Source organism: Cynara cardunculus (assembly GCF_001531365.2).
Source record: "Cynara cardunculus var. scolymus isolate 2C chromosome LG 13, CcrdV1, whole genome shotgun sequence".
Classification (NCBI taxonomy): domain Eukaryota; kingdom Viridiplantae; phylum Streptophyta; class Magnoliopsida; order Asterales; family Asteraceae; genus Cynara; species Cynara cardunculus.
Genome location: NC_037540.1, coordinates 18,090,129 through 18,103,386, shown reverse-complemented (window position 1 = coordinate 18,103,386; position 13,258 = coordinate 18,090,129). Strand labels below are relative to the sequence as shown.

Sequence of the window (13,258 nt, the reverse complement as noted above, 5' to 3'; positions counted from 1 at the left end):
TTGGATTTGTATGACCTCCTAATAGATTTTGAGACATTATCTAACATCAACATAGTATGTTCATTTTTTATACATTGATCATGGTGTGGGGCTTATTTTTTAAAGTATTTGGTGCGTGTGGGGCTTTTGGTCTTTTTACCTATGATGTAGGATCAAAAATACAAGTCATATGCAAGAACGAACGATACATGTAGTTTTCATGCAAAAATAGCCCAACCACAAAATATCCAACAAACCTTAAAATTATATCCAATATGGGTAACATTAAATTAAGCAAAAAAATACACAACAATCGCGATGATACATGAACGAGGATATAACAAGTAACGCGTGCATGAAAAGCTTAATTACTTATTATACACGCCGAGGAGAGAATTAGAAACGATAACCAACAAGAAGCAAGCAGTTGAATACAAGCATGCATTTCTATGGTCTTGTTCATCATCCATTTAAGCTGAGAAGAAATAATCATAATGGTACAAGAAAAGAAAGTGCTCACCAGATTTATGACATGTTTGTGTAGAGTAGAGTGAAGAAAACTTCAACTTCAGGTATGTTTTGAATGATGTGAGTAAACTTGTTGCGGCTTGGTTCCTCGAGCAGCTGTGGACTAATCTGTGCAACCCGTGGAAGAAGTTTGGCCAGCGGTATCCCACCCGATAAATTGCCATCTCCAAACTGTAAGTTGATGTCTTCTGTTAGTCCATCCACCACTTGTCTCACTGACATGTCTAGAATATTACCAAATTCAGAACTACAAAAACAAAAACAAAAAATATTAAGTTTAGTTTATAATACTCAACTTCTCATCATCACTGCAGAACCTGAAACCAAGCCCATGTTTCTTATTTATTTGATCTTATTGAAAAATACCTGTTTGGTAAGTCATAAAGTAGCTGATAAGCTATAGCTTTTTTCAGACCTACTTTTGATAGTGTTTCAAGCTCCGGGGTTCTTTTTCACTTTGTTTTCTATCATGACCCTCAAATTTTACAAAAATGAACAAAAACACCACATCTTATTTAAGTAATTTTACTTTGTCATCTAGTTTATAAGCTAGTTTTTATCAAACTTGGTAAGTTTATCATCTTATTAGCCAACGACAAGTTCTCCAGCTAACAGCTAGCCATTTTAGCTGACATCTAGCTTTTCAACCAAGAGTTAGCTTATGACTTAATTTGTCAAACATATCCTCAGTATGTAATGAAGGTCATGAATTCAAATCTCACTCATGGCATGTCTAGTAAATTACCAATGGGTGTCAATGGATCAGCGGAAAATAAAATTCACCCTCTCAGGTGCAGTTTACTAAGGAACCATTTACCAAATATTTACCATTTAAGCAACTACTGGCAAGAGACATCACCCTTACTGACCTTATCGTGTAACATTCCCAGCCATCTAAATGGATTGTTGGTAAGCGCCGTAAACCCGGTAAGCGCTTACCAGATAAGAGTTCTTTCCCTCACTTACAGGTAAGACTCTCGGTCCTTGCTATGCCTCTCACCGATTAAGATTATTGGTCATTGCCATGCTCAATTGGTAAGGTAAGTGATACCGATAAGCGCTTACTGGTAAGTATTAGTAAACAGCCCCCAAGTCTTTCCAAAAGTAAGTATAGATCGTAAACTAAGTGCACAAAAAGGCAACTAAGGCTTTGAATCATTAAGTCTCACCTGGATACAATAATTCTGAAATAATTATCCTTGGTTAAAAAGAAAAGTTAAAGAATAGACAAAAACTCTGTAAACCTATCTAACATGATGATAAGTATAACAACTACAAACATTTAGCACCCAAACTTTCTCTAAAGCCATAGAAACAGAAACACTTGGGTTCTAACAACTTCAGGCGTGAACTTGCTTCTGATTTTTGTCAATATGTATTCAGTTTCAAATAATAAAAATTAGCCCTTCTAAAAAAACATTAATATGTGAAATAGGTCACTGCAAATGATCTGCCTTGACTTCCTTTCAAAGTCACAAATGGGCAGAAAATTCCTGGCCTTAGGACCTAAGTCCTAACTTAATCCATAGTGCACCATTTAGACACAGGCACCATTGGTAAAGCAACTGATAGAAATGAAATGTATTAATCCACGGGCTAAACCTCTCGCCACATGAGACATTTGCATTTAGTGCCATCTTTCTGAACTAAATAATTGGAAATAGTCAGAGAATGAACTACCTTGATAAAACTGTACGTGTCTCCACCATTAGTAGATCTAATTTAGTGACATCAGAAACATTAGGGCTATCACTGCCAGAGGATTCAACTGATTTGTAGAATCTCACATCCTCGGGCATCAAATAATCCACCCAGTGATGAGGCCTTCCCGTGCTCATGAACATGTTCAATATCTGCATAATGGTTTCATGAAGCACAGTAGAATTGAAGATATCCCTCAGCTGCTTTCTGCAAATAAGAACATTTAGAAGAGTTAAATGAAATTGTGATAGCCCATTCAGTACACACAATTCTGGAAGTACAAATTTTTATATGCAATATAGTATAAAGAAAAAACTATTTGACTAGAAGTGAGACCAATAATTATATTCATATCACATAAATGAAAAGTTCGTGGAAGTCATTTATGGTAAGTGATGGTGTTTATATGCTCATGGTAATATGGCAATGGAAATAAAGGCAAGTTCTAAAATGCAGAAACCCTGTCGAAAGCAAATTATATATTGATCCCCCCTTCGACATTCGCTTAACATTCAGGATCAAAGCTGGAAGTATATTCAGATTTCTGTTATTTTTGTATCTATCTACGTCTTCTTTTATATATGTTTCTTGGCCCACCAGCCCACTTGATGCATTTTATTTACATAGCATTTTCACTTGCTGCAAGCAGTCCCTTGCTGGAGACCTTCCAATGGCTTCACGACCTGTTTCGGGTTCGTTTAGAACCAATGCCAGCATTATTGCTTAATGTTCGGTGTCCAAACATACTACATGAATTTGCCTTTAATAATTTGGTCGTGGCGTGATATTGCGATTTGCACCTGTTTCTGTTTCTGTCTCTGCAACTGTCACCATGTTCCATTTTTACTTTTCCCCTGTTTTTACGACCTTGTGATCTGTTGATATGAAATGTGTTTGCCCTGCTCCCTTGCTTGATCCTTTTCTCCCTGTTCAAGTTTTCTTATTGATGCTCTGCATCTGCCAGTTCCGTTTTGTGATTTACTATTCACAAAACCAGATTCAAGAATCCTAATCTCAAGTTTTAGCGTCCTGAAGTGGGCATTGTATACAATCGCTGACGTGGCATTTTCCTGCTGACAGGCATATCTGCTGCCACGGCAATGATTTGAAAAAACCAGGTGCAGCTGAGCAAGTTACAGAAATTTTTAGGACTGTTTGCAATTCTAAGCCATTCTAGAGACTCTTTGAAACTTTGTAAGGATCTATTTGGAAAAAGCACACTTGCAATCCCTATCCTCCTAGGAGTGCCCTCTCGGGTGTGACTTTAGCTTTAAAAGATACCACCTGGTAACTTGTGTTTTATGTAATCGAACCTACAAATGAAATATTATTTATTTCAGTGAATTTTACACCTATGCGAAAAATCAGTTTGATCCAATGGTCAAAATTCTATTAAATGATAAAGGAGAGGCAGACAAGATTTCCATTATTAAAAAGACATGTAATAACACAAAAGAATATATTAGATCCGAAGTTAGAGTCCATGTCACAGGATTGGATATTACATGAATCATCATGTGCGAATCCTTAGCCCAATGGATGACTGAACGCAAAAACGTGTGAGGCGGTTCATGTAAGCATATGTCATCAAGTCATCATGATGTTCCCCACCAGTTTTGGGTTCATGTGGTCCCTACAACAATTTCAATAACAAATACAACATCCTCATCTGCTCTATCCATCCAGCTTAGTGCTAATGCCCTCTGCCCATCAGCACCTCCTTTCCATGTATAAACCAGCATCTTTGGATGTGTATGTTTTTTTCACAATGACCCAATTTCTTAAATATATTTTGTTATAAAAAATGTTGTTGATGCTAAAATCCTATTCTTAGGAGATTTCATTTTACTAATGTCAGGTTTTATCGTTCTCATAACATATGTAGTATCTGAGCCTCTCCATATGTCCCTATATTGAACTATTCTGAATTTATAGTCTCGATCTCAAATCAATGGATTCCCTTCAACCACATGTACATCCTAGTCACAATGTTCTATATTGAACGATGGCAACATCCTTCCAATACTGTCCCTGACAACTTGGCTCTGGAACATGACTATCATGACTCTACCCCCAAACTCTCACGTACGACCAGATACAAAAGCTAGACACCTTGCATGATTTAGAACCAATACTCAGCCAGCAACCAGCATGATCCCCAACTTGAAACTCAACCACACCCTACAGTAATGCTCCATTTCATGTTTACTATCTACTTGAACAAGCTCATGCGTGCAGCATGCTTACACCAAACACGCTCAGTGGATGACCCGAGTTTCCTGACATGAGTACACGTTAAGATTAACAAAAAGAAAATCTGAGTATTCAAGACCATTACAAATTCTTTTAGTTTTTATTTTTATTTTCATTTATTTTTTATTTTTACACTAACAGAAAGAAGTTTGAGCCTTTGAGGTATGCCATGCATACTGTCTTGGGAATTCTTACTTGGTCAGTATTGTATACAATTACCTTACTCCAAACAAGAGTTATCTTCTGCTCCAAACCGATGCAAAGCCATCAAAGAGAAAACAGATGAACTTAAAAAGAATGTATCAAGGTCCTGGAGTGTGTTCGTTCAGGAGAACACAGTAAAAATGGAATGGATTCCCCCTGTGGCGCTTCATCAGAATAGCTCTCCCCCCCCCCCCCCAAAAAAAAAATCCCCACAAAGCATGTTTGGTATCTAAGAAGAGCATTCTCAAGAACATGAAATTGATTATGAGATCTCTGTGTGGCCAAAAAGACCTCTTTTCGAGTCTGAATTGACCCAGCTGCTACTAATGGTCATTCCACCAACTGGATATGAAGAATGTTATTTTTAAAGAAATTCTTTAACAGGTTTATATAGATTAGTGACAATTAAGAACAATGCTTCAAAGATCTGATCAGTTTCAACGATCCTTGGAATAGCCTCCTACAGCTTGGTTTGGTCACTTCGCACGTTATCCAATTCGGTATCTCTATAGAGAATACGAGTAGACATTCTTTTACAGAAAACCACTAGGCAGGTGGATTATATTAGCCTACATTGATGATATTGTAGGTAAACACGATTTATGACTCTAGAGGTATAGTCCCTAGAGAGCTTCATCTCTACATGTTGATGTTGTAGATCGCCAAAGACTCCAATACTTACCATGGTTTGAGGAATCACAGTCACTTCAAGTCCTAGTTCCTTTATCTGAATGTGGTATACTAGAGTCCAATGAACTGACCTATGATCGAGACAGGGAAATTGGTGCAAGAGCCAAGAGGTTGGAATGTTGAATGCATGACGCAAAAAAGGACAAAAGGTCCGTTGAGGAACTTATGTAACAAGTCCAGCTATTATAAGTATACTCCATTGGTTTATGTCTGCTCCCTATAGGTAACTCAAAAAAAAATGGAACTATATTCTTAGCATTCTAAGGAATCACAAGATAAACACCAAGGAGAGACATTGCAAATGGATTATAAGAGTGAGCATTGTTTGTGTACTTCATTCACCTTTTATATAAAAGAAACTCCCCCGTGCACTCGTCGCCCTACCATAAACTTTATTAAGAACTAGACGTAGGTTGAGCAATACTTAAAAACATAATCCTTACCCTCTGAGAACTTCAGTCGCAGCAGCTTGCATATTGGATATCAGTGCCGGAATTCTATGACTTGAAAGAAAATCAGCACTTGCCAAAAACTGTTGCTCGTCTGTTCTCTCGATCAAATCGGCATCCTCCTGTAGAAACAAGATTATGAAATTCTACTTTCAAGTAAATAGCAAGAGCTCGAACGAAGATATAAGATGAGAGATTGATTACTATCATTAGAATTAACTGGTCCCCTATTATATATTATATTAATAGCACCCCTTTTCTGCATAACCATACACAATATGTTTGCACATGATCCTGCTTTTGCAGCTCTAACCTTAATGACAAAGTTTTAAAAATCTTGTTCACCAAGTTTTCTTCAACTTTTGGGCTAGCTATAGTGGTTCTCTTAAAAGTGTTACCAACTTGAGGGTTTTTTCCATCATTGCAAGTATGTTGTTTAAACAAAGCATCAAACCCAATGATATGAAATGCTAACCCCTCGTTTTCTAATAATTTAATATTCTCGAACAAAGTCCAACTCCACTAATTATTTCTGACTTTTAGTATCGAACTAAGTAATACAAGCTGGTCATGCACATGACAACCACCAACAGGTTATTGATAGAGACGATAACAGAAATATCAAACAACAAACTGGAACAGAAAGAGTTAAGCCATTGGATTACTGGAAACCAGGAAATACAAAGATCAAATCAGAAGGGAGCCAGAGGTTGGACTGTGCCCAAGCTGTATAAGCCGACCACTCTAACAGAAAAGTTATATTCTCACATGACCCCTTATTGCTAACTGCATCCATATTTATAATATTCCTCCCTTCATGAGCATGCATAACAACTCCTCTCATATTAGCCCTGCACCTGTCCCCTTCCTCCTCCGTTGATAAACTTTCCAAGGCCTTGGGTTGTCATCCAAGTATTCGGCTTGGGCTAGTGAGCCGATCTCTATCATTGCCGCCATTTTGAAGGGCAGGCTTGTCCTCGAACCTGAAATCAAGGAACTGAGATTGAATGGTGTTGGCATCCTCCCAAGTAGCCTCTTCAATGCTACCACTTTCCCACTAAATCAGCCATTGTTGAGCTTGAGTACCATTTGCGGAAATCATGCGTGTGGAAAGACGGCGAAACGAGTGAAGGGGTAGCAGAATCCACCTCATTCCAGGAGGAAGAGAGACCTCAACCGGATGTTTTCCAATAGTTTATTTTAGGAAAGAAATGTGGAAAACCAGGTGTATTTTAGCCGAGTCGGGTAATTGGAGTTTATATGCCACAGAGCCTACTTTAGCAAGGATGTGAAAAGGGCCATAGTAACAAGCTGTTGTCTGGTTGATCAGTCTCACCACAGATTGTTGTCGATGTGGGCGAAGTTTAAGGAACACATAATCACCCACTAAAAATTCCACATCAGGCCTATGTTTGTCAGCACCAGACTTCATCTGTGCTTGAGCTCGAGTCAGGTGGTACTTAAGTTGTCGGAGAGCTTCATCTCGGTCAGCCAGATCGCTTGCAACAGCTTCACACAGGGAATTTCTCCAGAGGTAATTGTAAAATTGTTGGGGGTGATCTACCATAAACAATTTCAAAGGGGTGGCGTTGGTGGACACAGTGATAGGAGAAGTTGTGCCAAAATTCGGCCTACCAAAGCCAAAAAGAACCATGTCTTGGCTCCTCGACAGCGAAGCAACAAAGGTAAGTTTCGAGGCTACGATTCACATCTTTGGTCTGGCTGTCAGTTTCAGGGTGATAAGCGGAGCTGAGTTTGAGATGGCTGCCCTAAAGGGCGAAGATTTCCTGCTAGAATTTTCCTAAGAACAAGGGTTTAAGGTCACTGAGTATCGACTTAGGGATCCCATGAAGACGAATAATCTCGCGAAGGAATATCTCAGCAAGTAAACAAGCCGAAAGAGGGTGTTTGAGAGGAATAAAATGGCAATATTTGGGAAGTCAGTCAACCACAACCAAAACAGCCTCGTACCCTATAAATTTCGGTAAACCTGTGATAAAGTCTAGTGAGATATCTTCCAAAACAGCTGAGGGAATAGAGAGGGGCTGCAGAAGACCACCAGGGGCGAGAGTAGAAGCTTCAAATCGTTGACAAATGTCACAAGCTTGGACGTAGGCTTTATTTGTCTTTGTCATCCCCAACCAATAAAGCTGTGAGGCCAGACGCTTATATGTTCAGTAAAAACCCGAATGGCCCCACTTGGGCTATTATGGAAATTGGCAATCAACTTCAGTATCCATTGGAGGTCGAAGGAATAACGAGTTTCGCTTTGTGATATAGTTTTCCATTAGACAAAGTGAAGCCAGGAGGGGAGAGAGGATTTGTCTCAAGGCCAAGGACAATCTTTTGTAACTGTGAGTAGGAGTCGAACCCATCCAGTAATGAATTCCCTCTAACTGCCTGTAAACGAACCAAACGAACCAAACGAACACGGAGGAAGGCTTATTCGTGTTCGTTCGTTTAACTTAACCAAACAAACAAACACGAAGGGTAACGAACTTTATGTTCGTGTTCGTTCGTTTAAGAAATGGTTGTGTTCATGTTCGTTTATGTTCGTTCGTTAAGATGATAAACGAACACAAATAAACAATGAACATAACAACCATGGACGAACAGACTTAAACGAACTAGAGCTCAAGCCACATAGGCTCAAGCCACTTGTGAGTGGTGAATCACTTGAGTTTTTAAGGGGTGAGGATCAAATATATAGAGTAGAGGATGGAGGAACATTTATTATTGATAGAGACGATAACAGAAATATCAAAAAACAAACTTAAAAAGAAGGTTTAAACCATTGGATTACTGGAAATCAGGGAATACAAAGATAAAATCATAAGGGAGCCAAAGGTTGGACCGTCCTCCTACCCAAGCTGTATAAGCCGACCACTCTAACAGAAAAGTTAAATTCTCACATGACTCTTATTGCTAACTGCATCCATATTTACAGTATTCCTCCCCTTGTGATCATGCATAACAACTCCTCTCATATTAGCCCTACACCTGTCCCCTTCCTCCTCCATTGATAAACTTTCCAAGGCCTTGGGTAGTCATCCAGTATTGAGCTTGGGCTAGTGGGTCGATCTCTATCAGAGTATCAGTTATCATGTCATATGAGATGTCTCATACCATTAGAAGATATCACTCAGAATATTATTTCATAAATAATACTAATGCAAGCCTAATCCAACAGCACATAAAAGTGTTGCTCTCCTAACCTCCACTTATCAGTGATATAGAAGAAGAGCATACATGGACATGATATTCCTGTCCAAGAAATGCAACAATGAAGTGAACTCTTCCACAGGCTAACTTCTAGGTTGAATTGCAAATTGTGGGAGCAAGTATGCTCCTTTTACATTTACAAGCAAAATAAAAGAGAAAAAAGCTTCTCCTACAAGAATACACAGGAATAATCCGGTGGAGAATTCTATCTACTACCATGTTCCCTTTGTATATTAAGCTACTGATGCAAAAATGGCATAACTCGAGGAAAAACCATGGGTTAACGGTAATGAACTTATTACTTGTTAATCATAAGGTAATGAAATTATTTGAAAATAAAGTATAAGGTAAATTGCATAGAACTCGTTTTGATAAATATATACTCCTATAGACTACTCATTACCTTCAAAAAATCTAATTATTCTGATGAACATATTAATTATCTTCCCAATTTTTGCGAAAAAAGGAAAGAGAGGGCTGGGATTTCTCTCGCTTTTGGAAATAGGACTACTCATTACCTCTAATTATTCTGATGAACATATTAATTCTCTTCCCAATTTTTGCTGCTTAAATATATCATACTTTGATCATTCCAAATCAAGACATTTCCATTTCCATTTCCATTTCTATTGCATCCCAAATCAAATGACCAAAATGAATTACAAAGCAACACAAAAGCTTGATTTGTGGGAAAAAGAAGTCATCAACCTACACAAACCCCTATTTGTATGTTAATTTAGCTACAAATCAGTTTTGAAGCGTTCATATTACTGGAAATTATAATTATAAATCTGCACAGATTAACTAAGAGAGAGAGCTGTAGCAGTTAATATATTCACTTGAGATGATGTATTTTTAAGCTTCTACCATAATGGTCTTATATTTTAAAGTGGAGGAAAAGAGTGATGATTTATAGTGTTCAGCATATATCAAGTGTCTTTAGAATGGATGTTCCCCAAATGACAAACCAAACCAAATTAAACGAACCCAGTAAACCCACGCAGAGGTAGGGTCTGGAGGATAAGAAGTACGCAAACCTTACCACTACTCCAAGAAGTAGAGAGGTTGTCTCCCTGAAGACCCCGGCTTGCAGAACAAGGGAATAAGATATGGTGAGACAGTGAGCAGGTAGACAATGTAGTAAAGCAAAAGAAAAGGGAGATAGGTTTCCCAAGCAAAGGGACAGGGGGTACAAAGCATACTATAGAGAACTATAATTAAATGAGAAAAGGGAGTAGAAGATATTAATCGAGGTTAACAATGAGTAATGATATTATATACTAGTGCCTATATGCTTGTTTTCCATGCATGCAAAAACTTCTAACTGTTGCTTGACACTCCAACTAATTTCTTATATGAAACCTATTACCACTTGTGTATCATCTATATTTTAGAAGAAAACCAGCAATCATGTCACATCAATAATTTCAATTTTATCAATTTACTAGAGTACTAAACAGGAACGCATAACAGCAATGGTCGTGAATTTGGTATGATTTTGAAGCAATATAGCATAACACATTAAATGAGAGAATTACATGATAAAAACAAAAAGAAAAACAGCAAAGAACAGTTCTTACAGGTTGAAAACCTCCAAGATCACGTGCAGTGTCTATATATAGATGTCTCCCTAAGATGTTGACTTGAATTCTAATATATAAGCTAATCGCCGTCATTGCCCAGATAGACAGCACCATCCTGGTAAAACCTTTGCATATCACAGAAGGTTTCAAATGAGGTTAGCCACGGAGAAGGATAAAAATATGAAATTGAAGTGCAAAGCTTAAACATCTTCATACTTAATATTTTAAGCCTATCCCAAAGCTCAAGTTTTTCTGAAGGTGTCAAACTGTTGGGCTGACCCTTTCCTTTTATCAACCTCTCTGTAAGATGCAAAAGATCCAACTCTTCTGCAACCCGGCTACTTAAATAAAGCATGGCATTAGGCAATGTCATTGTATTAGCAATTCTTTGAATGTTCTCAAAGTGCACTTGCATCCTGTCAATCAGTCATTTCCCAGAAAGATCACAAAACTAATTTAATTTGTTTCTACAATAACAAAATATCTTCTAGAACAACTAAAAATGAAGAAGAGGAAAAGGATTTGGTATAACCATCTTACTGGGCCTTAAGAAGCTCATCGTTCTCTTGCTCATCAGCAAGTTGTCTCTCGAGTTCAGAAATCCTCTTTGTGTAAGCATCATAAAACTTGTATAGTAGATACCCGCTTCCACAAAGTCCAAGAGAAACGTAGACCTTCCTTTTGTGTCTTCTCCAGAATTCCCTACAACCCATACACAAATATATAAGAACTCAAAGCATCAGTGAACAATCTCTCACTCCCATCCGATAATAAATAAACAACTGAACCACATTTTGACTTTTTGATGTTAACCCTACTATGTATACACAATCTGATGGAATCAGTTTGAAACCTAACACCGCCCATGGTTCTATTATTAATTCTCGCTATAAAAATTAACGTGGTTAGTACATTTTTCTCTTCAAGATGTTCATGACATTCAAACTCTAGCTCTTAATTTATACCTGAGAAATCATTGTTCACAAAAAAACATATGATATCGGAAATAAATAAATAAATAGAAGTCTTGTATCAAAACGAACTGGAAATACAGTCAGCATGGTGATTGATGACACCAGTAGTTCGCATATATCAACAAACCACAAAAATCAAAACAGAATATAAATATAAGATCAACTGACCACATTCAATCTATCTTGAGACGAAGTCTGCAAGCTGCTTCTTCTTTCTTACCGCCAGAGACGGACTCCACCGCCCTCTGTACCTAGAACACACAGTAAATCACACAGTATGACTCCTGAATCGAAGGAGGAAGAAAATATTGGAACTTTAACCGACTTTCCCCAACCTCCCAGTTTGTAGATTCCAAAGCACTAGTAGTTGGTTTGGAATATAGACGAAAGGGAAAGGGGGCGGTTTAGCGGGTACCGTGCTGCTGTTTTATCTTTCAATTGATTGCGATTTTCGTACCCTTGATATTTTGAGGGTTTTATTTCTATGTTCTTGGCCACCAACTTATCTCTATATTGCATTTTGGGCCCCTACACTATCAAATATTAAACTTGAGCCCCTGTGTTTTGTAGTTGTTGATGGGGTTCATGACCAAAATAACCCCGTACTTGTAAACAATTACGCCTTTAACCCTAAAACTAAAAACAGTTACAAACTAACCTCCTGTTATGCATCGCGCACCACACGTGTGTATAGGGACTTTAATGCAATTAAAACAAGTCAAGGGGATGGAGGCTGACCATTGACTTGACCGGTGACATGTCCTCACATTGGCGGATGCACATGGAGGCCATTGGGGTCCTGGGCCCCCAACAAATTTTTTTAGAAAGCCCAATTTTTTTTATTTGTAGTTTATAATTTAATTTGGTTGGGCCCCCAACAATAAAATTATGAAGGCCCCCTCCTTAGTCCTTCTCCTTCACACAATAAGTCAATAACAGTTCACGCCTTCAAGGTTCCTTCCCTTCCCTGCGTGCAGCGGAGCAGCCTGCTTCTTCTTCTTCTTCGGTTCTTCCCTGCTTGCAGCTAGGGCTGTGCATAGGTCGGGTCGGGTCGGACCTGGAAATGGCTAACCCGATCGGGTTTCGGGGTACAAAGACACAACCCGAAGTATACTGTTCGGGGTTCGGGTCTGGTCGGGTTCGGGTCTAATCGGGTACGGGCTGTTTCGGATCGGGTTCGAGTGAATAGCATAGTAGCCAACAAAGCAACAAATTGCACAGCCTTAAACTTGTGTACATATAATTGTATATATAAAAAGAGATGATGCAACTGCTATATGAGGCTAGTAAACCATCGAACAATATTATTAAATGGAAACCAAAAAACCATTCAGGACAAAGACAAAGTCATTGTTTATAATACCCACTAAGAGTACATAGAAGCAAAATTAAAAACAAATCCTTAAGAACTTATTGTTGTCATGATACCTAAAACTTGCATTGTGCCACTTTGATAAGGAGGGTAAGGAGAAGGAACCGTATATGGAGGCCTCGGAAACGATCCAGGTTGCTGACCCTGTGCTTTATAGTATGCACCCTGCGTTGGACTCGTTTCATTTGGTTATAATCTGCAATGACATATCTTAACAACAGAAGAAACTAATCATCAATTTTTAAATAGGATGTGTAATTAATCACCAATTTTTAAATAGAATGACTTGATATGGATGCTTAC

The 13,258-nt window shown here is 38.2% G+C and overlaps 1 protein-coding gene across 7 annotated transcripts; it reads right to left on the bottom strand.

Moving 5' to 3' along the window:
* Window positions 1-227: 227 nt before the first annotated feature.
* LOC112524478 (peroxisome biogenesis protein 3-2-like) lies at window positions 228-12,029 on the bottom strand. Of its 7 annotated transcripts, none has more exons than XM_025134309.1 (8): window positions 11,919-12,017; window positions 11,752-11,834; window positions 11,150-11,311; window positions 10,826-11,025; window positions 10,607-10,734; window positions 5,799-5,926; window positions 2,188-2,415; window positions 228-754 (listed from the first exon to the last, which is right to left on the bottom strand). In XM_025134309.1, the coding sequence occupies exons 2-8, from the start codon at window positions 11,754-11,756 to the stop codon at window positions 505-507; spliced, it is 1,101 nt and encodes a 366-aa protein (XP_024990077.1). In that variant the 5' UTR covers window positions 11,757-11,834; window positions 11,919-12,017; the 3' UTR covers window positions 228-504. The 7 variants fall into 7 exon arrangements, with proteins under 7 accessions (XP_024990077.1, XP_024990079.1, XP_024990078.1 ...); XM_025134311.1 differs by having other exon boundaries at window positions 11,752-11,828; window positions 11,919-11,982; XM_025134310.1 differs by having other exon boundaries at window positions 11,909-11,976.
* Between the last annotated feature and the right edge of the window lie 1,229 nt (window positions 12,030-13,258).